The sequence below is a fragment of the Leucopleurus acutus genome, assembly GCF_964270905.1.
Source record: "Leucopleurus acutus genome assembly, chromosome: 3".
In the NCBI taxonomy this organism is placed as follows: Eukaryota; Metazoa; Chordata; class Mammalia; order Artiodactyla; family Delphinidae; genus Leucopleurus; species Leucopleurus acutus.
In genome coordinates this window covers 3,331,072-3,357,560 of record NC_139145.1, presented here as the reverse complement: position 1 = coordinate 3,357,560, position 26,489 = coordinate 3,331,072, and the positions used below count along the sequence as shown (strand labels likewise).

The 26,489-nt window shown below is 54.5% G+C and overlaps 1 protein-coding gene across 2 annotated transcripts; it reads right to left on the bottom strand.

Annotated features, from left to right (window-relative positions):
* Positions 1-203: 203 nt before the first annotated feature.
* Positions 204-26,198, bottom strand: ANKRD24 (ankyrin repeat domain 24). Of its 2 annotated transcripts, XM_082836018.1 has the most exons (24): positions 25,842-26,198; positions 23,209-23,280; positions 16,054-16,133; positions 15,444-15,799; positions 14,519-14,605; positions 14,287-14,417; positions 14,121-14,209; positions 13,015-13,079; positions 12,458-12,515; positions 10,852-10,922; positions 10,554-10,660; positions 10,191-10,378; positions 9,670-9,698; positions 8,955-9,035; positions 8,710-8,817; positions 8,051-8,095; positions 7,864-7,962; positions 6,943-7,015; positions 6,642-6,760; positions 5,058-6,464; positions 2,655-2,822; positions 1,308-1,433; positions 1,014-1,079; positions 204-817 (listed from the first exon to the last, which is right to left on the bottom strand). In XM_082836018.1, the coding sequence occupies exons 3-24, from the start codon at positions 16,094-16,096 to the stop codon at positions 740-742; spliced, it is 3,594 nt and encodes a 1,197-aa protein (XP_082692144.1). In that variant the 5' UTR covers positions 16,097-16,133; positions 23,209-23,280; positions 25,842-26,198; the 3' UTR covers positions 204-739. The 2 variants fall into 2 exon arrangements, with proteins under 2 accessions (XP_082692144.1, XP_082692143.1); XM_082836017.1 differs by lacking the exons at positions 15,444-15,799; positions 16,054-16,133; positions 25,842-26,198.
* Between the last annotated feature and the right edge of the window lie 291 nt (positions 26,199-26,489).

The following is a 26,489-nucleotide window of genomic DNA, read 5'->3' as shown; positions in this document are numbered from 1 at the left end:
GCCAGGAACCCCCAGGGGATTTCAGGGGGTTGGCCCAGAGGCAAAGAGGCTGTGGGACACTCCCACCAGGGCCGGGTTTAGGGTGAGGACAGTGAAGTAAGTCGTGCAGCCTCAGATTCCGTCTTCATTTGACATTTGCATATTTTGTTCATTATGAACTTTTGGGAACCCCTTCTGACTTTTAAAAATAGTGCAGTAACTGGGGAATTCCCTGGCAGTCCAGTGGTTACGACTTTGCGCATCCAAGGCAGGAGGCACGGTTCAACCCCTGGTCTGGGAACTAAGCTGCTGCGTGGCGTGGCCAAAAAAAGAAAGAAAAAAGATATTGCAGTGACATAGTAACAGTGTTCCTCTCGGGGACTGAGTCCTGCCTTGCTCTCCTCACCCTAATCCCCAGTCCCTGCTCTGGGCCGCCCCTTCCCCGCTTTGCAGTGGGAGCCCAGCAATCAGGCCACACGATGCTTTCATCCTCTGCTCCGTGAGCTTTTATTCCTGGGGTGGCGTCTGATGATAAGACCAGACGTGAGGGAGGGGACTCACAAATTCTCCGGCGCAGGGAAGGGTACACGGTCAGGGCCTGGGTCTAGACTGACCAGCGCATGCAGGGACCAGTGGGGCCGTGGAGGCAGTGAGGGACCGTTGGGAAGGAGCCCAGGCTGGTCTCCAAGTGCGGATGGTCAGCGCGTGAGTCTGGGAGCCCCGACTCGGGGCCTGGAAGGCGGAGGGCAGTGCTCTGACCTCAGCGGCCCTGGGCCTGGAGTCTTTGCATCTGCAGGATCTGACTCAGAATCCGCTGTACATCTTCATCCATCTGACCCTGGGGCGGGAGGTGGAGAGAAGCGGAGAGAGCCTGGGCGTTCCCCACCGCCCCCCACCCAGCTTCTCCATTCCCCTCCCCGACCCCCCGCCCCGGAGGCCATGAACCTCTTCCCTCGACCAGCGTCCCATTGTACAGATGGGGACATGGAGGCCCAGGGAGCAGCAGTGGCGCGCCCAAAGACAGGGTGACTCACCTGAATGGCGTAGAGGAGGTGGCTCCTATACAAGGCCACCACTGCACTGTGGTCCCTGGCAGCTTCCTGTGGGTGTGGGGAGGGCGCTCAGAAAAGCAGAACCTCCTCCAAGATATGCCAGAAAGCCCCCTTTGCACCCCGAGCCCCTAGTTTGATGGCAGGCGCCGGCGTGACTGTGCTGCTTGCTAAAATACTGAACTGTTTTCCTTCCACGCCTGGCCCATGTGCCCAACCTCCTGCCTGCCCGTCACCCTCCGGGGACCCCTGTGCCCAGCGGGTGGGCGAGGCTCTCACCTCCAGCTGCTCCCGTAGAGCCTTCACCTGGCCGCGAAGGGCCTCCACGTCCGAGGAGCCTGGGGCTCCCGGCTGGTCCTTCAGTGCCTCCTTAAGACTGAAGACTTCCTTGGAGAGCTCTGTGATCTGAAGTGGGATCAGGGGAGGGTCAGCTAGCATCCTGAGCCCGGGGCTGGGGGCCTGCGACCTTTCCAGGCAAAGGACAGGCCTTGGAGGGAAAGTTGCATCCTAGAGGTTAGCAAACTCTGCCCTGCAGGCTGAGTCCGGCCCATCGGCTAAGAATGGTTTCCACATGTTAAATGGTTGAGGGGGAAGAAGTCCGAAGAAGAATGACATTTCACGACATGTGCAAATGAAACCAAATTCACATTTCCATGGCCAAACGTAAAATGTTATTGGCGCACGGCCAAGCCCATTCATTGTCACAGGGTCTACCGCTCCTGCATCAGCGGCAGAGCTGAGTGCCCTGGCCAAGCAAGGCCAAAAACATTGACCGTCTGGCCCTTTACAGAAAAACCTTGTGGATCTTGGAGTCCCGGGAAGTGAAAGTGGAGACAGACAGAACAGGAGGGCCGAAAGCAGCCTGGCCTGGTGGGGCTGGGTCAGACAGGCCAGGGTTTGGGTCCTTCTCTACCCTTTCCCTGCTGGAGATCTTGGGAAGATGACTTAAACCCTCTGAATCTCAGTTTCCTCATCTGTAAAGAGAATCACACTTCTCACCTTGGTAGGCTGCTGTGATTAAGTTTAAACTGTGTCAGCAAACAGCAGGCACTCAATAAATGCTGGGCTTTATTGTTATTTCTATAGATCAGAGGTTCTCAACCAGGGGAGATCCTGCCTCCCGGGGATGCCAGGCAATATCTGTGTTTGTCACCACTGGGGGTGCTCCTGATATCGAGTGGGTAGGGGCCACGAATGCTGCTCCATGCCCTACAGTGCCCGGGATGGTCCCCCACAAAGAATAACCTAGCCCCAAATGTCACTAGTGCTGAAGGGGAGGAACACTGCTACAAATAAATGATAATCCCTACCGCAATTTTATCTTCATTTTACAGAGGTGGAAACTGGGGCTCAGAGAGGTCAAGTGACTTGCCCAGGGTCACACAGCAGGTTGGGGCTGGGTTTCTCTGTGTGCTAAAGCACCTGGGGCTCTGGAGGTCACATCCACTGTCTAGTGAGGTGCTGTGTGACTTCAAGACACTCAGTTTGCCTCTTGGAGCCTCTGTTTGCTCATCTGGAAAATGGGCTGATTTCCCAAGGCTCTTTCAGTTGGGACATTCTTAGATTCCCTCCAACCTCTGTCGAGTGGGGGGGCCCCTTGACTGAGCACAAGAAAAGGGGACCCACCTTCTTGTCCTTCTCCTTGGCGCTCTCCAGGGCCTCCTGGGCACGGCTCTGGGCCTGGCGTGCCCGCTCGGCCTCAGTACGTAGCCCCCGCAGCTGCTGCTCTGCGGTGGCCAGCTGGGCCTCGGCCGCGTGCCGTTCACTCTTCATGAATAGCGCCTCCCGCTGCACCTGCGGCCCAAACCCATGTGTGACCCTGAGGACGTCTGGACCCCAAAGATGCCTGGACACCAAAGATTCTGACCCTTCTATTTTGGTCTGAGGCTATTCAAGCCCGTTTGGCCTCAAGGAATTTGATTCAGGGAAGTTCTGGATTTCTTTGGGCACGATGAACATTCTGACTCTGCCAAGCTGTGTGTCCTTAGACAAGTGACATAAGCTCTCTGTGTCTCAATTTGCTCATATGTAAAACGAGGATAATAAGCGCCTCCACGTCACAGGGTGATTGTGAGGATAAAATGAGAAAATACACGGAATACACTTAGAATGGTGCTTGGCACACAGTAAGTGCTATCTTCAAGTTTGTGATGTTGTTTTTAGTGTTATTATTACATAATGAACGTTATTATCATTATTATTACAATATAGCCAATGTTCTTCTCTCTGCCAGTGGTGTGAAGGTTTGTAGATTTCTTACGAAATGAAGGAAAAACAGAAGAGTCTGGATGAAAAGCAAACAAATGCCCCAAAACTGATGACTGCATTTTCACAAAAATATCAAGATTGGAGCAGTGTTAGATTTGCAAAAATTGATCCTGGGGGGGATCATTGGCCTTAAAAGAAATAAAAGGTCAGGGAAAATGGATAATAATTAGATGTTCCACTTAGTACAGACTGACTACACCTTAACAATTAAAAAAAAAAAAAACTAAGTCTGAATCAAATCAGCCTTGCAAAATTTACCCACAAAAGAAGTGATCATGAAGGAAGGTAAAATTCAGAAAATAGGGCTTCCCTGGCGGTCCAGTGGTTAAGACTCCACGCTTCCACTGCATGGGGCACAGGTTAGATCCCTGGTCGGGGAACTAAGATCCCTGAAAGCAGTGCAGCCAAAAAAAAAAAAAAAAAAAAAATAGAAGAGAATGTTCTTGGAAAAACAGTAATCCTGGCTGCAATTATTAATCACTTGTACCATCACTGTCCTAAGTAAATTTAATTCTCATGTGAGGACTAAGAACTATTATTAGCTCCATTATACAGGTGAGTAAACAGAGGCATGGAGAGAAAAACGCTTTCCTGATGACAACTAACAAATGTGGCTTTTTATTCACATATTTGTTAAAAACAGTTGCTAGGTTTTTTTGTGGGATGTGTGTGTGTGTGTGTGTGTGTGTGTGTGTGTGTGTGTGTATTTAAGAAAAGAGATGGGGTCAAAAGATCCACCTTCAGGACTTCCCTGGTTGTCCAGTGGTTTAGAATCCTCCTTCCTCCACTGCAAGGGGTGTGGGTTCGATCCCTGGTCAGGGAACTAAGATCCCACATGCTGTGGGGCAACTAGGCCCGCATGCTCTAGAGGCCGCGTGTCACAACTAGAGAGCCCGTGCGCCGCAACTACTGAGCCCGTGCACTGCAACGAAGATCCCACGTGCCAGGGACATCCCCCGTGGCACAGTGGTTAAGAATCCACCTGCCAATGCAGGGGACACAGGTTCGAGCCCTGGTCTGGGAGGATCCCACATGCCACGGAGCAGCTAAGCCTGTGCGCCACAGCTACTGAGCCTGCGCTCTAGAGCCCACGAGCCACAGCTACTGAGCCCACACGCCTAGAGCCCATGGTCCGCAACGAGAAGCCACCGCAATGAGAAGCCTACACACCACAACGAAGAGTAGCCCCCTCTCGCCGCAACTAGAGAAAGCCCGCGGGCAGCAACAAAGACCCAACACAGCCAAAAATAAATAAATAAATAGATAGATAGATAAAAAGGAAGATGGCGGGCTTCCCTGGTGGCGCAGTGGTTGAGAGTCTGCCTGCTGATGCAGGGCACGCGGGTTCGTGCCCCGGTCCGGGAGGATCCCACATGCCGCGGAGCGGCTAGGCCCGTGAGCCATGGCCACTGAGCCTGCGCATCCGGAGCCTGTGCTCTGCAACGGGAGAGGCCACAACAGTGAGAGGCCCGCGTACCGCAAAAACCAAAACAAAAACAAAGAAGGAAGATGGAAAAAGGGCTAACCATTAGAAAAAATGATGGGGTCAAAATGACCAAAAGGTTTTTAAAAAGAAAACACCAGTTGAAACACCCAGGAAGTCAGAATGGCTGCAGGGTCAAAGGTCCACCTGGATATATCGCAGCGTCAAGTCTCTGCAGGACTGAAACCGATGGGGTCGAAATATCGCATGGCTGTGGGGTCAGAACAAACCACCAACTGGCTACTGGCTGTGCCCAATGAGGATCCCACCACGCTCACCTGGAAGACCTCGGCGCTGGTCTTCTCGTGGCGTCGCCCCAGCTCCTCCAGCTGCCCCTGCAGCCGGGCCACGTCGGCCTGCAGGGCATCCACGATGCGCTCGTGCTCCAGGCGGGCCACGCTGCCCACACGCTCGCGCTCCAGCTCTGCCCGCAGACGGGCGGCCTCCTTTCCTGTGGCCACCACCTCTTGCTCCAGGCTGGCCGCCCGTCCCCGCAACTCCAGGGCCTCCTCCTGCAGCCGGTGATGCTCTGAGGCTGGCACCACTGACTGGTGGAGCACCTCGGAGGCCTCACGCAATTCCGCCAGGCCCCGCCGAGCCTCCTCGCAGGCCGCGGCCAACTCAGAAGCCCGGGCCTCAGCCACGTCCCGCGCTTGGCCCAGCTTGACGGCCGCAGCCCGCTGCTGCTCCCCGGCGGCTGCGGCCGTAGCCAGCTGCTCCCGTAGGGCCTGCACCTCCCGGCTCAGCTCCAGCCGCAACTCCTCCCGCTGGGCCAGCTCTGCCCGCAGGCCTCGAGCCTCCTCCTCGGCCAACAGCCGGCCGGCCTGGGCCTCGTCCAGCTGGGCTGAGGCCGCTTCCATCTCCCGGAGGCGGCAGTCCCGGTCTCGGAGGTCCTCCCGGGCCTGCTCCAGGGCGGCCCGCAGCTGGCCTGTGTCACCGCTGCTGACCCCGCCAGCTCCACCACCCTCGGCCTCCGCGGGCTCACACTTGCCGTGGGCCGCATCCAGCTCGGCAGCACTGGGGTGCAAGGTGGGGCCTGTGGTGACCCTCGGGGTCGTGGCCTCCACTCCCATGGCCTCCGTTTTCATGGTCCCTGTGCCTGTGAGCTCTTCCTGCACAGCACCTGTTCCACTGGCCTTCCATTCTGGTTCCTCTGTTTTCATATTTGTGGACTCTGCTCCTGTGGCCTCTGTTTCTGAGTTTCCTCCTTCTTCTAGAATTTTCGTTTCTGTGACCTCAGCCCCCGCGGCCTTTGTTTCCAAGCGCTCGGCGCCCACACCCTCTGTTTCTGTGGCCTCAGCGTCCGTGGGTCTTGTTTCCGTGGCCTCTGCCACCATGGATGCTGCTTCCAAAGCTCTGGCTTCCATGGTTTCTACTCCCGCAGCCTCCTCATCTGTGCTCTCGGCTCCATTAACTCTGGTTTCCGGAGCTGCAGTGCCGTTAAGCTCTGCTTCCACTGGTCCGTTTCTGGCGGCCTTGGCTCCCGGGCCGTTGCCCTCCCTAGGGGCTGCCTCCTCTTCTCCAGGGCCCTCCTGTGCTTCCTGCTGCCCCAGCGCCTGCAGGGCCTTGGCATGCTGCCTGCGGAGCTGGTCAAACTCAGCCCGGAGAGAGTTGTACAGCGCCAGAGGGATGACCTCGGCCAGACTGTCAGCCTCCATCTCGTCCTTCTCGAAGTGCTCCAGGATCTGGCGGGGGCAGGGCAGCCGGGCAAGAGCTGAAGTGGCCATGGGGGGCACAGGGCAGCCATGCCACTTTCCCTGTCCACAGACTCAGCCATGTGCCCGCCCAACCCCCCCGGGGAACAGCCCCTCAGGTCCTCAGGTCTGTCCCCACCCAACCCTCCCGGGCCTCAGTTTCCCCACCTGGACCTTCTCCATCAGTTCCTGGTTCTGTTTGGTGAGCGTGGCCACCTGCTCCTGCAGCGAGGCCAAGAGATCCTGGGCCGATGGGCTTAGGTGCTTGGAGAGCAGCGCCTCAGCCCCTGGCAGGGGACACAGAGTCAGGCCCCAGGGTCTCTGGGCAGGCCGACTTTGGGGAGTGGAATAACTAACGGGGCGGGCCAAGCTCCCTCCCAGATGCAACCTCTCTCAATGCCTATGGGTCAAGGCTCCAACTCCTGGGGCCCCAGACACAACGGGTGGGGGAGGGCAGGTGGGAGCTCACCTGGGAAGTCGGGCAGCTCACCCTCCTCGTCCTGCAGGGTGGCCACATCATAGCTGGTGTTCTCCCTCTCATTCTGGTGGGGGGGTGATCAGGGTCCGGCTCGGGGTCTTGCCCTCCCTCCAGCCCCCATGTCTCCCCCAAGTTTGTGTCCATAACCCCAACAACTAGGGGTGTACGTGCCACCTGGTCACAGGGGACCAAGAGAGGGATGGGAGTGAGTCCTTGAAAGGGTGTGTCTGCAATTCTGTGTGGGGCCACGGCTGTCTGCCTGTGTGCGAGTACCTGCAACAGTGGTTCAGGGTCTGTGGGTCGGCGGTGAGCATGTGTGTGCACGTGTGGGCGTGCACAGTGGCCCCGGTCTCTCCTATGTGAGTCCCCGTGACTGTGTGTGATTTTGCACTTGTATTTTAGTCTGTGGTGTGTGACCGTTCTGTGTTTCCGTATGTGTGCATGTGCGTGAACATGGTTGTGTACATGTGTCTATGTTTGTGTAATTATGTATTTTGAGAAATACTTGTGTGTGTACATGTATTTGGGGGTGTGTTGCCTAGGTGTGTGATTGAATGAGAAATATCTGCTGTGTGTGCCCAAGTATTTGTTGTGCATGTGTGATTACACACCCACAGATGTGTTTGTTGTGTGTTTGCCTGTTGTATGTGTAAGACCACATATATACAAGCGTGGCTGTTCATCTCTGCACGTATGTCAGCATGTGTGATTCTGTGTTTTTAAAAGTGTCTATTATGTGTACCTGTGTTTGTACGTTTGTCTGTTCTGTGTTTGCATGTGTGTGAGACTATGTGTATTAGTGTGGCTATCATGCAGCTGCAGCAGAAGAGAGGCCCTTCCCCCTGGTGGCCCCGCCCCTGGTGGCCCCGCCCCTAGAAGCCCCATCCCTGCCCTGCTCCCCGCTGGGCCCACCTCCAGCAGGGACAGCCTGCTCTGCAAACTTTCCACCTCCCGTCCTAGACTCTCCTTCTCCTCCTGCCTCTCTGCCAGCAGCTGCTGTAGCTCTTGCACCTGCAGGGAGGCAGTGGGGGGCTCAGTGGGCCTCTGGGGAAAACACTGGGCAGCTGGCCATCCAGTTTCCCCCCACCTTCCACCCTACCTGTCTCTCCAGGCTGTGGAGGGAGCTGGCCTCCGCCTCTGGCAGCTGACGGAAGAAAGGGGCCTGGGCTTGGATCTGGGCTGGGGGGCCTCCCTGGCCTACCTCCTGCTCAGTGGCCCTCCATCCCAACCACAGATGTCCTCTGGCCTATTTTGTGCCAGACCCCCTTTAGGGCCACTAATTCGTTTATTTATTCATTCACTCACTTACTCAAATATTCATCCATCCAGTAAATACTTATGAAGCATCTACTGTGAGCCAGGCACCATCAACCATGTCTGCCCTCGTGGGCTTACAGTCGAATGGGTGAATATGAATAAAATATATGGTACATCCAATAGCAGTAAGTGCTTTGAACAAAAATAAAGGGAACTGTGAAGTGAGTCGGGGTGTAACAATTTTAAATAATTTGGGTAGGGGAGGTGTCTTTGAGCAAAGACCTGAAGGAGATGAGGGAGGGAGTCATAAGGACATCTGGGAAAAGGTGTTTCTGGCAGAGGCCACAGCACGTGCAAAGGCCCGGGGGCAGCACCGTGCCTGGAGTGTTGGAGGAACACCGAGGAGGCCCGTGTGTGTGGAGAGGGAGAAGAGGTAGGGTACCCCCAAAATGGTACCTGCTGCAGGCTTAGCCCAAGGCCCATGTCTCTGAGGCCCCTCACCTCCTGCTTCTTCCGTTCCTGGTTCTGCTCCAGGCCCCGGATCTTCTGCAGCAGGCGGCCCCTCTCCTGTCGCAGCCGCACGATCTCCTCATAGGCATCTTGATCATCCTGTCCCCCGACCCCGGGAACCCACCACCTTTACATGATGCCCAAGGACTGTACCCTCCCGTACCTGAGCCAGAGCTTTCTCCCCATCCTGCCTGGAGTCCCTCCATGCCTCCCCCCAAGGCCAGGGCATCTCTCACCGGCATCGGGATATTGGCAGGGGGCTGAGGTGCCTTTCGCTTCTTGGGGGCCCCTTGCTTTTCATGGCTGGACACAGAGTTCTGGGGGGAGGGGTAGAGGGGGTACATGGGGGACATGCCAGCCTCCCACCCCAATAAACCAACACAGCCAACCCACTCTCTGTCACCAGCCCCAACTGTGCCCTCACTTCCTGTGTGATCTCGAGTGAGTCCCTGCCTCTCGCTGGTCCTCACTTATCCCAGCATAAAAGGGGGCAAGACCACATCTCCTGAGAGCTCCCAATCTTATGTTTTACCCTCTGCCCCTCTCCATGCCCTGGCACTTTCCCCAGCTAGACCCAATTGTTTACAATTCCTTCCCTATGGAGCTGAGATGCTGTAATGCCGGAAGAGAGAAAGAGGCCAGACCTGACTCCTTCGCTGACTGCACCAGCCCTCACCCATCTCAGTTCCCTCTACCATCCCACCCTAGCCCCATGATGTGGCCCCATCCCCCCAGAGTTCTCACTGAGTCTTGAGAGTTATGCTGTGGGTGCTGCCGCCACTTGGTGGCAGCATACCCCGAAGGCAGCATTCTTCCCCAGCCTGGTCCTTCCCGGTATTAACCCTGAGTCAAGGGTCCATCTCTTCCTTCTCTTCCCAGGGAGCCTGGGGCAAGGGGGAAGGTAGTGTGTGCACAGGGAGAGGGACTTGCTCGCTGCTTAGGGATCCATACCTGAGATGATGCCTCGCCTGAGTCATCCTCTGGGAGGGCAGGGGAGAGAGGGAAGCAGGGTCAGGCACTGTTCTAGGGATTCCATTCCTAGCCCTAGGAAGGGCATTAGGGAGCCCAGGGGACTTGAGAGCGCTCCCAATTCCCCCCAGAATCAGGACTTTTAAGGTAGGAATCAACCATTTTGACAGAATACTAATAGGAGGGGCCTTGAAACTCTCAAAAAGAGAGAACAGTGGCATCTCCAGGATGGGGCAAGTGGAAGGGCCAATTCTTAGGAAAGGTAAACATCCAAGCATATGGATGACCCGGGAAAACAGAGTTGACCCCTAGGCTATTCTAAAAGCTCTGGGGTTCCTCGAAACTGTCCTGAGTAGTGTGATGGGAGCAATGAAACCTCCTATAATACAAATAGGGATACCTTGAAACTATCCACAGTAGGGAGGGAGAGAAAGGGGTGACAAGAAATTACCTAGAAGATGGAGGAGGGTGCTCAAAATTGTTCAGAGGTGGGGTTTGCATACCGCTGGGTGCTGAGGGGCGCTGGGCGGCCTCCTGCAGGAGGTGTAGGATGAGTTTGTCCCCTGCCAGGGCGCCGTAGTGAGCAGCGTCCTGGCCCAGCGCATCAGTGATGCCCGGCTGGGCCCCACCCTGCAGCAGCACCTCCACTGTTTCGGGGCTGGCTCCCTCACAGGCCAGCATCAGGGCCGTCCTACCAGAAGAGGAGGCTACTGAGGGGGTGAGGACATTTTCAAACCACCACACCCTCCTCAACACCCAGGGTGGGTAAGGGGAGGAGGACAACTAGATCCCACACCCAGAGAGGTTAAGAGACTTGCCTCAGTCACACAGCACACAATGGACTGGCTGAGAGGGGAGATGCTCACCTGCCCTGAAGGTCCTGGTCATTTGCAGCAGCCCCTTGCTGCAGGAGGAGGCGGCACAGATCTGTGTGACACATCTGAGCTGCTATGATGAGGGGTGTTGTACCCAGCTGGGGGAGGGGGGTGGGAGAGGGGTGAGACAAGGCATGAGAGAATGACTCTGGGAGGTGGGGAAGCCTATGACGGCCCCCAAGCTTCCCTCCAAATCTTCATACTTTTCAAAGGGTGCCTGGGATGCTGCCACTGGGTGGCAGCATACCTCAAATGCAGTATCTTTCCCCACAGGATCCCAAAGACTCACCCGATCTCGGGGATTCAGATGTGCCTTGAAGGAGCAGAGCATTTCTGAGCAGGAGATGCAGCCGCCAGCCGCTGGAAAAAGAGAGAAGGGTGGGTAGGAAGGGCATGGCTTTGATATTTTCTGGGGGCCTTCTGCCTGAGCGTGATTCTTATCCTTTATTTCATGAGAAACTCCCACCTCCCCTAGAAGATCAGTGACAAAGATATGACTCCTATTATACAGATGAAGAAACTGAGGCCCAGCCAGGCCCACGGTCACCCAGGGGGTCAGAGAAAGAGCCAGGATGAGGACCCAGGTCTTCTAATTCCCAGTCCCAAGCTCCTTCCACATTCCACTGTGGGTCCCTCTTAGGGTGGAACGTTTCACTGATTTTCATGTATTTAACCCCTTTTGATTCAACCAGCATTTATTGTGTACCGACTATATACCAAACCCTCATACAAAGAGTGTTAATATTTACTACAGAGATCAGACCTCCGCTGAGGTTGGGCAGGCTTCTTGGGGTTTGATCTGAGCTTGAGTTTTGGTGGTGAAAGGGGGAGGGTAGAGGTCACTGCATGGACATGGACCCTGAGGCAGGGAGGAGCTTGGAAGGACTTGGTCATCAAGGAAGTAGGACAAGGTGTGTTATGTCCAGAGCCTCAAAGAGGGAAGGAAGGGCTTTGTGCAAGGAAGCGTTGCTGGAAAACCATCAAACTCTTGGATTTCCCTGGCAGTCCAGTGGTTAAGACTCCGCAGTTCCACTGCAGGGGGCGCGGGTTCAATCCCTGGTGAGGGAACTAAGATCCCACGTGCTGTGCAGCATGGCCAAAAAGATAAAATAAAAAAAGCTAAAAAAAATCATCAAACTTTATGTGATTACCTGCTGTGTGCCCAAGGACTTATGGGGTTTTGTTTGCTGTTGTAATCCCATCGCTTAGAACCGAGCCTGGCACACAGCAGGTGCTCAATATTTATTGAAAGAAAAAAACCATGGAGCTTCCATAACGTGATCAAAGGCTTTGCCACCACTAGGTGGCAGCGTACTCCAACTGCAGGGAATGTTTCAACAGTGAATAAAACTCCAGAGCAAATGTATTCCACGCTCCCAAGAGCATAGACGTTTCTTGAGTCATCAAGTGAAAGACATTCTCGAATGTCATGGGCACAGTGGACAGACGTTGGGCTGGGTCCTGGCTCAGGTGGGTGGGTCCCTTCCCTCCCTCAGGAAAGGAATTTGGATTTGATGACTATGAAGGTTGCCTGGACCTTTGGCCTTCCTGAGATTCCCTAGGAGTTCCTTGAAGCAAATTATACTCTGGTCACCCTCTGATCGTCCTCACCCAGGCCCAGCATACAGTAGGCTGTGCTTCGGGGTCAGATGGCCTGGATCCTCCCCACTTCCTTGCTGATAAGCCTCAATCCCCTTGTCTGTGCAATGGTCATCGTCCATGGCTCAAAGGGTCACTGAGGATAATGCAGAGCCCAGTGCCTGGCACACGGTAGGGGCTCCATGAGGAAGGAGGTGGAATGTCCTAGGCAGGTCCCCAGAGCCCTAGGTAGAATAATTCCCAAGCCTAGCACCCTCTGGGCCATGGTGGCCAGGGCGAGGCCAGGCTGCACCCACCTGCGTGATGCAGGGCCGTCCACCCACTACTGTCCACAGTATCCACCACGCAGGATGCCTGGGGGGGGGGAGGCGTGTCATTGGAGGTGGAGCCATCCCTGTTTAGGAGCCATCCCTGTTGCCTAATTTCTCTAGGAACTGCCCCTCCTTGGGCTCTGCTGTATTTCAGCCTCCTTGCCTCCCCCCTTCTCCCCTCCCACCCACCTGCTCTGTGGAACCCACTTCTCACAGGCCCCCAAGTGACTCTCTTGGCTTTTATGAAAATTGGTGAGAAAGAGGGATTAGCTGGGAGCCCAGGGGCAGCTGGGGGTTTGGGGAGAAGCTGGGCTCAGGAAATAGCTGGTATTGGGAGTATAACTTGGGTGTGGGAAGTAGCTGGACACTCAGGGAGTATCTGGTTGTCCAAGGAGTAGCTGGGACTCAGGAGTAAAAGGGGCCAAGGAATACAAAGGATTCAGGGGGTAACTGGGGGTTCAGTGAATTCCTGGAACTCAGGACTAGTCAGGGCAAGGGAGTATCTGGGGTTGGGAAGTATCTGAGGCAGGAAAGGACATGACCTGCAGTAGTTGCTTCAAGCACTGAGGGTGCCCATACTTGGCGGCCAGGTGGAGGGCACTGTAACCTGAAAGGGAGAGAGAATGTACTAGAGCTTCAGATACTCAGGGAACTTCCAGTTGCCCCCCCAAACCTGTGTCAACTACTTGTGATGACTCTAACAAGTCCCCAAACCCAGGTACTTCTCAAAACTGTGCTACTCCCTGGGACCAGAGGCTCTCCAAACCTCAGCTAGTAGGTGTCCCAGACAATCTCATCCCAGCTACACTCCACATCCATCCACTCCTCAAGCACTACTGTCCCCAGCTACTCCCCAGGTCGCCAGCTACTCCCCAGGTCCTCAGCTACTCCCTCGGTCCCCAGCTACTCCCCAGGTCCTCAGCTACTCCCCCAGTCCCCAGCTACTCCCCAGGTCACCAGCTTACTCCCTAGGTCCCAGCTACTCCCCAGGTCCCCAGCTACTCCCCAGGTCCCAGCTACTCTATAAGTTCAACTACACCAAAGTGCCAGCTATGCCGCTTTCTTTGATACTCCACAAATTCCCAGTACCCATACATCCTGGCTCCTATACTTGTTGCCCTGAAGCTTCAGATGTGGCTATGCCCCATGCCTAGCTATTCCCTGAGTCCCAACTACTCCCTCTGGCCATGCTTTCTATCGCAGTTATCCCTCAGGGCCCTAGTTAAGTCACACACCTAGATTCTCCTTTTGTCTCGGCTACTCCCAGAGCTCCAGCTAACTCTAGAGCCCAGCTACTCCATGCACCTCAGATACTCCCCTCCAAAAAACTGTACTTGTTATTCTCACGCCCCCAGATGCTCCTCAAGCTCAGATGCTCCTCTGTTTCCATTACTTCCTCTGACTCAACCACTACCTGAGTCCCAGCTCTCCCTGATCCACAAGTTGACTCACTCTGTTTGCTGCCGGCCATGGTCTCCATCCTTGGGTACCACAGCCTGACTCGCCCCTGTGCCTCCCTGGGGGCACTGAAGAGAACCCCCCTTTTTCAGCAGGACATGGAGGCCATGAAGCAGGGCCCGGCTGGACCCTCAGGCTGGGCATCTGGTCTGAGTTCCTCTTCCCTCCCCCAGGGCCCGGCGGGTAGTACCTGCCCCATCCGTGCTCATAACGTTGGCGCCGTGTGTCAGCATCACCTCTAGACAGCTGGCTGCACCCCTCATGGCCGCCAGGTGGAATCTGGAGGCCAGAGGTCAGGGGTCAGCTGCAGGGTGGCCACCCCTCAGCCATCACACCCCCAGGACGTGGGCACTCACGCGGACTTGCCCTCGGGGTCCAGCTTCGTGGGCACCAGCCCCTTGCGGACAATGAGGGAGGCCACCCGTGCGGCATCATTGTTCTCCACGGCCTGCAGCAGCCGCTCGTCACTTTTGCCCCAGTCCTGGCTCTGCGGGGCACACCCAGGGGAACATGGGACTGGCGGCCACTGCCCCTCCCCACTCCCCCAGCCGGGGCTCCGGGCTCTCACCGCCCGGCCTGGGCACTTGCCTGGCGCCTGCCTCTGGCTGCCGGCTTCGGGATGGGGCAGGGGCCGCAGGGTGGGCAGGAGCCAAGGTCAGTGGGGCTGAGCCGCAGCTGCCGGGGGGAGTGGTCCTGGGTGGGGGCCTGAGACAGCAACCCCCAAGCCTGGGTCCCCAGCATCTGCCCCCAGGTCCATCGCCCCAGCTGTCATACACCACTTCCACCATCGTACCATTAAACCATCCCCAGATCAGCCCCCAGCATCTTTCCAAAAAGTTGTCCCCCAAACCTAGGCTCCCAGCCCATCCCTTAGTGAAAGCCACCTTTCCAATATCACCTCACCATATCCCTTTCTGAACTACCCTCCGAAATCTTCCCATAGGAACCCCTAAAAAGGTTGCTTCAATGTCCCTCAGCACCACCCTCTGCCATCTATCCTTTGACTGCCTCTGAGATGTCACAATTGTCTCCCAAATGTCCCAATATCTGAAATGCATTCCAAAATGTCTTCCCCAAATTCCTGACATGTTCTCCAAAATCATCCCCCCAATGACTCCATCATCTGTCCCCAAAATGTCCTCCCCTAAAATCTTTCAGATGTCCTCCAAAATTGTTCTCCAAATGTCAATCTTTTCCCAGAAAAGATCACCCAAAACAGCATCCAAACTGTCCCCACAAATGATCCCATCCAAAACTGTTCCCCAAAACTGTCTCTCTAAATGCCCTCCAAATTCTCCTGTGTCCCCATCCGTCCTCAAAACTGTCCCCCCAAATGTCCCATCCATCCCCCCCAGTCTCTGCCCCGCCCCCTCCCTCCTCCCTGATCATCCTTCGCGGGTCTGAGGGTGGAGGGTCTAGGCTCTGCGAGGTCAGGGGGCGGGGAGGGGCGGGACGGGGAGGGGAGGAAGGGCCCGCGCCCGCCCCGCTCCCGCGCCCCTTCCCCCGGCCCTACCGCGAAGGAGGCGGCGGCGCAAAGGCACAGCTGCTTCATGGTGTCCAGGGCGCCGGGCGGCCAGGCGGCCGGGCTCCGGGAGGTGACCAGAGGGAAGGGCCCGCGATGCCGGGGCTCGGCCGCCCGGCCCGCGTGGTCCCTCCAAGCCCCGCGCCAAACCTCCCCCGCGCGCCCCGCCTGCTGCCCCCCTCCCGGCCTCTCCCCTACGGGTCGGGGGGGAGTGCCAGGGAAGGGGGCTGGGCTCTGGGGGAGGGGCACCGCGGTGGCCCGACCTGACCTTGCCACCGGGAGGCTGAGGCAAAGAGGGCCAGGCTCCCAGGATCTCCATGGACCCGCCTGCGTTCGTCTCCGCCTCTCTGGGGGGGGGGGGGGGGGGCGGGGAAGAGGGGGAGTGTGGGATACGGGAGGTGGTCTCAGGTGACTCCCGGTCTGGTTCCACTGCCGCTGGGCTATCCCTCACTCATTCATTCACTCATTCATTCATTCATCATCCACCAGCGGGGCTCTGCAGTCTGACAAACCTGAATTTGAATCCAGGGCACCCCCCACCGCGCCCCCTGCCCTCCACACACCCGCATTTACCATCTATAAGATCGGCCCAGATACTTACCTGCTTTGGACTTCACTTTCCTCATCCGGGAAATGGGTTTCATATTAAACAGTACCTACTGCAGAGGGTTACTGGGAAGACTAAATGAGATGCTAGATATGGGGCCTGGAACATAGTGCGCCATAACCACGGATTCAAAGAAAGATGTGGTTGGGCTGTGTGCATATCTAATACTGAATCCTAGGGACGCAGGACATAGTAGGTGCTCAGTTAAACCACTGAAAGACAGAATGGACACAGCCTTTGGCTCTAACTCCAAGGGACTGGGAGGGTCTGTGTTCTGCTGCTTTTCTCAGACTGGAAGCCCCTTGAGAGCAGGGTCCCACTGAGGCCTCCCTGGCAGAGGCCAGGGTGGGGTGGGCACCCCAGGGTGGAGTGGGCAGTTGGTGAATGTTTGCTCTGTTAATGTGTGACTCACAAAGCCAAGCCCTCTGAGCCATGTGTATTTCATTCATTCAGTCCACTTGTGCTACAGGGTGCCTGGCACTGCACTGGGCATTGGGACTCAGTGGTGACGAAGACAGATGTCCCTGCTATCACTGAGGTCCCTGGGGAGACAGACACATCCATGGATTTATGAACCAAGGTGATCAGGGCTATTATGAGGGAAGCCCAGGTGAGCTGGGAGCTCAGAGAGGACTCTTGATATCATCTGGGGAGTCAGGGAGGGCTTCCTGGAAGAAAGGACATCTGAGCTGAACCTTGAAGAATGGGCAGGAGTTGGGGAGTGGCAGGAACAAGATCATGTTTGGGAGAAATCATGAAATAAATTGCTCTCCTGGACCAGTGCGGTAGCCTATGCCCTGGTCCAGGACCTGGGGCGTGGGGTGGGGCAGGGGTGTGCATACTTAAGGGTGGGGGCAGAGGAGGAGAGGTGCTAGCATAGGAGCTGGAGGAGGGGGTCCTGGGAAGGCGGGGGAAACCAGGAGTGTGGGGTGTCAGGAGAGCCACAAATGGTTCCAAAAGTCAGGATAGTCCACTGTGTTGTGGATGCAAATTCGAGAAGGGACCAGGAGAAGGGAGAAGATTGGGATTACAGGGGAGAGAAGGGATGAGTGAGGAGACAGGCCTTCAGGAACCCAAATTTAAGAGCAGTGACTGCTGACAGGCACTGGGGCTTTGAACCCAGCTTGGCCATTGTATAGTTGCTGTGTGACCCGGGGCCAGCCATTCTCCCTCTCTGGGCCTCAATTCTTTAACAATGGGATAGATAATGGAAGGAACACTATAGAGCCGGGTTCCTCCACCCAGAGGCACTGCTGACACTTGGGGCCTGGTCATTCCCTGGGGTGGGGCCATCCTGGACTCTGTGGGGTGTTGAGCGGCACCCCTGGTCCAGAAACACCCCCCCACACACACACCATGTGAAAACTGTAAACGTCCCAGGTATCACCCAGTGTACCCGGAGGCAGGATCACTGCTGTTGTCCGTGATTATTCTTAGACACCTTTAGGCAGATGGAGGGAGAGGTGGGGGCAGGTAAATGGAGAATCTGCTGATAAGCAATTGGGGAGTTGGAAGGAGGGTGTTAAGGGCTCCTCTCTCCTCTTACACCGAGGGGGGGTGGTGTGACCCTCTCAGGCTTGTCCAGAGAGGAGACTGAAATGGATCTCCCAGCTCAGGCCTCGGATTTCCAACTGCCCTCGGCCTGTCCTTCTGGATGTTAGACAAGCTCAGAAGCCCCCCGCAGTGGGCCAAGGGCGTCGCTGTCCCGGTAGGGGCTTAGGCCAAGTCTTAGCATCATCTCACTCCTCTCTCACCCCGTACCCAATCCAGCAGCCAACCCCGCCAGCTGTAAACTACGTCCAGGGACCCCTTCTCACCCATGGTCCAGCCCCATCACAATTCTATCTGGAGGTCACCTCCTCCCAGGCCTCCCTGCTTCTGTTCCCCTCCCTGGTCCACAGCTTCCTAAAGCCTGCATCAGAGCATTTCTCTTTTCTGCTCAAAAGTCTCCAGCGACTTTGCTCAGCATCAAATGCTAACTGCTCACAGAGCCCAGGAGGTTCTATGGCAAGCGGTCCAACTGCCAACTGAGGTCCCCAGGGCTGGGGTGGGTGGCAAATCCCAGCCCACCCCATCCCCACCTGGTTTGGTCCAGCTCAAGAGCTAAGAATGGTTTTTACACTTCTAAGTGGTCAGGGAAAAAAAAAAATCAAAAGAAGAGTAATACTTCCTGACACATGAAAATTATATGAAATTCTCATTCCAGTGTCCATAAAACAAATGTTATTGGGATGGGGCTATGCCCATCCATCTTCAAATGGCCTATGGGAATTCCCCGGTGGTCCAATGGTTAGGACTCCATGCTTTCACTGCCGAGGGCCGGGGTTCAATCCCTGCTCAGGGAACTAAGATCCCACAAGCTGTGTGGCGTGGCAAAAAAAAAAAAAAAAAAGTTTACTTTCTGGCCCTTTACAGGAAAAATGTGCCTAGCTTTGCTCTAAACAATCCTCCTCGTCAACTCTCTGAGCTCATCTCCCCCTACCTTTCCCCTGGTCCGTGACATCCTGCTGCAGTGGCCTCCTTTCTGGTCCTCAGACAGCTCTGCCCACCTCCGGGCCTTTGCCCTTGCTGTGTCCTCCACCCGGAATGCCCTCCTTCCTCCACTGCCCACAACGCTGATTCCTTTACTGTCTTTTGCACTGGAAGACACCTCTTCAGAGAGCCCTTCTCTGATCACCCCTTGTCACTCTGACCCCTTAGTGGGGGGTTATTTTTCCTTCATCGTTCTTATCACTACCTGACGTCATCCTGTGTACCTTTCTGAAAATATTGTTTCCTCTTGATCTCTCCACAGAATCTCACCTCTGCACAGGCAGGAATTTTTGTCCCCCTTAGTCACTGCGGCTGGATCCCCAGCAGGTACCGGGCATAGATTTTGAAGGACCCGGTGCAAAATGAAAATGCAGGGCCCCTTGTTGAAAAATTATGAAGAATTTCAAGATGGGGAGAAATGAGTATGAAACCAAACATGGGGTCCTTCTGAGTGGCAGGGTATGTGTGTGTGTGTGTGTCTGTGTGTGTGTCTGTGAAGCCAGCCCTGATCTCCAGCCCACAGTAGGTGCTGAATAAATGTTTGTTGAATGAATTAAAGAAATAGTGACTCATTTAAAATAAGATCACATATCTAATATATATCTATATGTACATTTGTTCATTTCAAGAGTACTTTTCAGGGCATCCTAATAATAAACTACAAGCTACAAAATTCAATCAATCCCCTAGTGCCTGTGTTGATCTAATAGCAATAAACTACTTTGTTCAAACTGAAAAAAAAAAAAAGAAAAAGAAACAGTGACTCTGGGAATAAAAGTGAGGGAGAGACAGACAGACAGACAGATTTTCCAAAAAGTGTTGAGGCACCGGGAGTTTACGAATCTCTAAAATTTTCTACAAATCCGCACTCTTCTTCCATGTAGGATTTTTCCAAAACCTGAAATAAGGGCAGGAGGTTGATGGGAATCCAAAGACTAGGCTCCCGGCTCCAGTTAACTCCCATCTTTTTTCTTTTCTTTTCTTTTCTTTTTGCGGCATCGCGTGTCATGTGGGATCTTAGTTCCCCTAACAAGGGACCATATCCGTGCTCCCTGCATTGGAAGCGCAGAGTCTTAACCACTGGACCACCAGGGAAGTCCCTCCCATTTTATGGATGGAAAAACTGAGGCCCAGAGAGGGTGCGAGAAGGCTCAGAGCAAGTAGGGCGCTCTGCTGGGACCTGGCAGAGCAGGCTGTATCATGAGAGAAGCAGAAAGGAGCGGAGAGGGCGCGCCGGGCAGGTTGTGTGCTGAGAATGGGAAATGGAAGGTCCGGAGAGATGGAGACGGAGGTGGAGACGGACCACTGCAGTCACGGGTGTTTGCTTTCTTCCCTCGGGGCAGCCGAACAAAAGCTGAACCTGACTCCTACGTTTGGCAGAGAAACTGGAGCCTGGCAGGTAGAGGGACTGACGGGGGTGGGGGGCGGTTTTGTGGGGGGAGTGGAGGACCAGCTTCTCCTCTCCTTCCTCCCCCAGGCCTCCCATCTGCCGTGCCCGCTCCAGCCCAGGCGGGCTCTGCTTGCTGCCCCCGCCCTCCCTGACACACCCAGAGACCCTCACACCCAGGCTGAGGTTTTAACACCCTTCTATTCCTGCCCTCATCTTGACACTGTGCCAGGCACCTATCAAAACACACCCACATCCCAAATTAGGTGTTTTTTTGGTTTTTTTTCCTTTAAATTAAGGGTACTTTAATCAATTAATTAATTTATTTATTTTTGGCTGTGTTGGGTCTTCTTTTCTGTGCGAGGGCTTTCTCTAGTTGCGGCGAGCAGGGGCCACTCTTCATCGCAGTGTGAGGGCCTCTCACTGTCGCGGCCTCTCTTGTTGCGGAGCACAAGCTCCAGACACGCAGGCTCAGTAGTTGTCGCTCACGGGCCTAGTTGCTCTGCGGCATGTGGGATCCTCCCAGACCAGGGCTTGAACCCCTGTCCCCTGAATTAGCAGGCAGATTCTCAACCACTGCGCCACCAGGGAAGCCCCTAGGTGTTTTTTTTGTTTTTGTTTTTTTTAGCGGCACAAACGTTTTGAAGGATTGGATTTCAATAGGACTCTGCTTTTGAAATTCAACAATCCCGTGGTTTGGTTTACCACTGGCTACAGCTTCTCCGGAATCTTTAGCAGGAAATGTGAACACTAACTAGGAATCGATTTCGAACGGGATGAAAATTTTAGGATCGGTTAGCAGTGAATGAAGCTAACCCCAGGCCACGTTTTGTAGGGCTTAACAAACAATTTATTCCTTGCTCTGGTGCCCTCTCTCTCTCTCTCTTTCATTCTCTCTCCCTCCCCCTCTCCCTCTCCTTCCTTCTCACTTCAATCAATGCAAGTTTCCCCGCAACCAAGGCCCAATAACACAGCCCTAGTAACACAGGTGTTCCTAGTAACACAGCCCAGGGAGAAGGCAGGCATTCACTTCCTAGCTGTGTGATGTTGGGGAAGTTCCTTAACCTCTTTGGGCATCGTTTACTCATTTATAAAGTGGAGATAAAAGCTCCTACCCCATATGATTGTTATGAGGGTTAAAGGAGCTGACATCTGGCAAAGCACATGGAAATCTCCTTGTAGTGTTTGAAAACAAATAAATAAAAACAAAAATGGGATGAAATAAAAATGAGTTCAACGGTTGAATTTAAATTTTAAACGTTAAAATAAACAAAATGAAAGGAATGTTAAAATTGACAAATAATAAAAATACATTTAAAAATCATTTTGAGGGGGGAATTCCCTGGTGGTCCAGTGGTTAGGACTCTGAGCTTCCACTGCAGGGGGCACTGGTTTGATCCCTGGTCAGGGAACTAAGATCCCACAAGCCGCGCAGCACAGCCAAAATAAATAAATAAAATAAAAATAAAATAAAATAAAAATCAGTTGGGAAAACTTTGGAAGGCCAGAGAATGGTGGAGATATACACAAAGTCACCAAGCTAGTCAGGGGCAGAGGAAGAATTCGAACCCAGAGCCATCTGACTTTAAAACCAGGCTTGGGACTTCCCTGGCGGTCCTGTGGTTAAGACTCTGCCCTTCCACAGCAGTGGCCATGGGTTTGATCCCTGGCTGGGGAACTAAGATCCTGCATGCTGTGCAGCAAGGCCAAAAAAATTTTTTTAGTTAAAAAATAAAACCAGGCTGTTCCTCTGCCCCGTTTTTGACATTCAAGGACTCCTCGGGCTGGGCCCTCTCGGGCCTCAGCTCCCCCTCACATTCTCTGCTCCAGCCAAAAGAACCTCTTCATCATCCCATTATGTCCCTGTATCAACCAGGCTCTGCCCAGCCTCCAGAACTTTGCTCACACTGGTCCCCATCCCCCTCCCTGTGTGCCTTCACTTGTCTAACTAAATCTTCCCCATCCTTCCAGGCTCTGCTCCAGCACCACCTCCTCCAGGTAGCCTCCCTGATTGCCTTGGGCCTTCCGGATGGGAAGGCCCTGTTATGGGAGAAAGACCAAGGGCTCTAAAGTCAGACACGTGTGGGTTTGAATCTCCCTGTTGCCACTTTACTCTGTGACCAGGAGAGGTGAGTTAACCTCTCTGGACCCTGGTTTCTTTGTGCTGTAATTGGGAAGTCTAGCCTGACAGAGGCCAGTGCTCAGGAAGGCTGGCTGCCAGACTCTACATGTGAATGCTCTCTTAGCTTCTGTCACTCTGTGCCCTGGACCAGCCTGCACACTGGCAGGGACTAGCGGGGCCGGGAGGGAGTGGGTAATGAATGAGGAAGGAGTGCAGTCTCTGGAAGTTCACAGCCCAAAATATAGCTGCAAGAGAAGCCAGCTAGACCCCACCTCAGGGCCTTTGCACTGGCTGTTCCCTCTGCCTGGAATGCAGTTCCTGCAAATACACACATGGTTTCCTCCTCCTTTCCCTTCTGATCTTTACTCTAATATCAGCTTCTTGGTGAGGCCTTTCTGGACAACCTGCTTTAAAACTGCAACCATCTCCCCTGCTCAGGATGCTTTAAATTCCCTTTCTTTGTCTCCCTGGTACAAAATATGCCTTTTCACTTATTTATCTTGTTTAGCATCCATCGCCCCAACACAGCTGTCAGCTCCACAAGGGCAGGGATTTCGGTCTGCCCTGTTCACTGCTGTGTCCTTTGTGCCTAGAACAGCACCCAATACAAATATTTGCTGAATAAATACTCAAAAGCAAGAAATCAGGGTCCCTGAGAAAGTGAGGCCCCAGAAAAGCAAGTGGTCACTGTAGCTGGGAATAGAAATTTTCCGGAAGAAATGTTCTTGGAGACAAATTGCGAGCGATGGGGAGGATCTGATGCACAGTAGTACAGGGAAGAGAATTGCAGGTGGAGGGAACAGCCTGGACAAAGGCATGGTGGCTGAAAAGCTTTAACAGGAAGTAATGTGGAGATCAGGGCAGCAGGGGGCAGTAGAGAGGAAAGGGAGGGGAGGTGGCCAGAGGCTAAAAGGGTAAACTTGAACCTGTGGATGGTGGGCAACCATGAAAGAGTTTTGAACAGGGAGGGGCTTGGTCATACTGCCAAAAGAATCTGATGACAGACAGAGGACAGCAGTCAAAGGGCCCAGTGGATCTTCAGCCAGGTCCTGGGGGACAGGAGCCTGAAGTTGGGGGACGTCAGGCATCTCAGTGGCCTCAGACTCACCTCTGTCTTCTTAAATCGTGCCCGGAGGGTCTTCATGGCCAGTGTCAGGTGTTTCTCCTCTCCCCAGGCCACCTACAGAAGGCCAGGGGGTAAGGGACATCAATCCTGGTGGGCAGGAGAGTCGTCCGCCTCCCACTCCTCAAAAGTACCACTTCCTCCTCCCCGCTGGCCATCCCAGCCCCTAGAGCAGGACATGAACCTATCCTATCTTCTAAATGCTGTGTGTCCTTCAGCAGGTCACTTGCCCTGTGTTTTACATCTCTCTTCCATAAAATGCAGGAAATAATCCCCTCTTACCCAACTCGTGGCCAGTTTCCTGTGAGGTTCCTAGCATACAGCCTGGCAAACATAGGTGCTCAATAAATGTATCCCACCAGTATTCCCTGTTGCCCAAGTAGATCAGGCTTTTTCTGGTTTCAAGCTTTTATCTGTGCAGTTACTTCTATCTAGGATGCCTTTTTTTTTCCCCCCTCTGGTGAACTCCTATTCATCCTTCACAGCCCAGTTCCAAAATCCCATGGTGTTCTGATCAGCTTTGCCTCTTACTAGTAGGCAGAACTCTAACTCCTCAAATTGGGTTCCCCCAGCTCTTCCTCTGCCCCACCCCTGGCTCCAGAGGCTGGAAGTGTCTGGACTGGTTCTGTTTTCTTGAATAGTTAGGGGCTCCTGGGGGCCCAGGCCCAAAGCCGAGGCGTCTTAGCACAGAGGCATGTTTCTTGGAAAGTCAGAAAGAAAATCCTTGCAGCTAAGTCCCCTTACACCAGCCTGGCTCCTGTGTGAGTGAGAGCACGGAGGCAAGTCACCCAAGGTGGGCAGAGGTCCGGGGTGATGGCTGCATGCATGTGTGTGCACGTGTGAGCACAAGGTATGTGTGTGCATGCATGTCTGTCCAGCTTAGCCTGTTTTGTGTTTCGTGCATGTGCAGGTATAGAGGTCAGGCAGGGATCTCAAGGGGGCATTTTGCCAGGTGTCTGGCTAGGAATTCCTTCCTATGTCTGAGTGGGATTTCTGTTAAGACATATCCTTCACCTGTCCTTTCACCTGCTCACCTGTCCATGAATTCTCCAAATCATCTTTCCACCCATCCACTCACCTGTGCATCCATCCTCCCACCCAAGCACTTCTACATCCACCCACTGTCCACCATCCGCCCAACTTATGTTCTCATGGTTCTCCACGTACCCTTCAACAGTGCTCTATCCACCATCCACCCACCATCCACCTGCCCATCCACCCACCATCCACTGATCCATCCACCCACCATCCACTCACCCGTCCAATCACCCACTGGCCACTACCCACCCACTCATCCACCCAGCTCATCTTCTCATGGCTCTCCACGTACCCTTCAACCATCCTTCATCCACCACCCACCCACCATCCTATCCACCTGCCCATCCACCCACCCACCCACTCATCCAACCACCTATCTACCTCAACTATCCACCCACCCATCCACCTATGCACCCACCCATACAGCCAACACCCACCTACCATCTACCCACCCAACCATCCTTCATCCACCACCCACTGACCCATCTACTTACCACACATCCATCCAAAACGCACCCATCCATCCATCCACTTGTTCATCCACCCTCCCATCCATCTACTGCCCATCCTTTCATTCACCCCTTCAATTTACCCCATTCAATCAATGTACCCATTCACTCAGCACCCACTCCACCCACCCTTTTTCTTTACTCCTGTCTAACGGGCTCAATCACACCCAGAGTAGGGTGTAACTGACACCCAAGAGAGAAGTCCGCAGGTTGCCTGGGCAGGAGGGAATCCGCAGGCTTGGGGGAGGGGGAAGTACCCTCATCTAGGGACCGCTTCCTGGAAGAGGTGATGATATATGAACAGGGCCTGATGGCTGGGCAGGATATTGAGCTGCAGCAGCAGAAAGAGAGGGTACGTACCCTAGACAGCGCAAAGGCTGGGAAGTGGGAGGTGCACGCATGAATGAGTGTGTGTGTGGGTGTCAGCGTGCCTCAGCATAGCTGGGACACACACCAGCCTTTCCTTTCTCCCACATGCCAGGGATCAGGGGCAAGGAGCCTGAGGCCCTAAGGGGAGCCTCCATCCCAGGCCTCCCTTAACTCCTTCCCCTCCTACCTCCTGCAGCTCCAGTGACTCCAGCACCAGGCCACTGTGTCCACTGCCAGCTCTGGTTACCTGCTCCCAGCTGGGCCACCAGCTCGCACCAGCAGCTCCCAGCTCGCAGCTCTGACACCTGATCAGCTCTGAGCGGGCAGCTGCCCCAGGGGGCCGGGGATGAGCAGAGGGAGGAGACAGGCTGGCAGCAGGGCTGTCTGTTGGCCAAGGGGCTCTGGTGGGAAGACACCGATGTTCTTCCCGACCACGGCTGGACGGATTTCAGTTTCTGGAATGAGCCACCCTTTTCCTCTCTTCTCAGCCTTTGTACTTGCGGTCCCTATGCCAGGAGCCCTCTTTCTGTACCTCCTGTCACCCCCAACTGGCTGATTCTCCCCATCTCAATCGTACTCACTGTTCAGATCTTTGCTGCAACATCCCCTCTTCCAGGAAGCCTTCCTGCTTGCCCCCAGGCTGGGTCAGGTGCCTCCTCTGAGCTCCTTCATTGCCCAGTGCCCTCATTACAACCCACTCACACTAAGTCACCATTGCCCGGTCACAGGGTGCTGCCTGTGTTCTCCAGCGTCTCCCCAGTAAACAGTAGGTGCTCGATACGTTTCTTAAATGAGTCCTCAAGGCCTCCAGCCCCGGTGATTGTGAGCAGTTTCTCCAGCCTCTTGGTGAAGTCAGGACCTGTCCTGCTGAGTGATAATCATCCACCTGGATAACGTTCAGATAACTTAAGAGTGGCGTCGGTAACCCTCCCTAGTGAGGCCCCAAATTGCCACCCCCTGAGGCCCCCGCACACATGCACAGGTACCCTGCATTTGTAAATTTAGAAACTTATGAAATGTGCAGGGGAAAAAACCTTGGACTCGAAGCATAAGTCCTGGGTCCCTTCTCTCAGGCCCTGTCCTGTGAGGGATGGGGTGCGGGGAAGGGGCGCATCAGTTTACTCATTTGTAAAAAGGGGAAAGAGGGAACCGATCGCTTGCGCCCCTCATTTTAGAGGTGACTAGAGAACTCTCACGTGGGCAGTCCCCTAGTTTCCAGCCCGGGTCACTGGACAGCCCTATTCTCGCCACCATTCACATCCCCAGCACAGTAGGAAGCTGGCTGCTCTTTGCCAGCAATTAATATGGCGACTGAGGCGTTAGCGCGAGCCGCATGCGCCTTGGGGAGAA

What these genes read in the sequence shown, in the direction of transcription:
- ANKRD24 (XM_082836018.1), bottom strand. Translation starts at nt 16,096, where the DNA reads ATGAAACCCATTTCCCGGATGAGGAAAGTGAAGTCCAAAGCAG. An exon ending in AGGAACGGAAGAAGCAGGAG is followed by an intron (nt 8,096 to 8,709) that starts GTGAGGGGCCTC and finishes TTCTTCCGTCAG; the next exon opens with CTGCCAGAGGCGGAGGCCAG. An exon ending in TGAGCTGCCCGACTTCCCAG is followed by an intron (nt 6,761 to 6,942) that starts GTGAGCTCCCAC and finishes GTCCCCTGCCAG; the next exon opens with GGGCTGAGGCGCTGCTCTCC.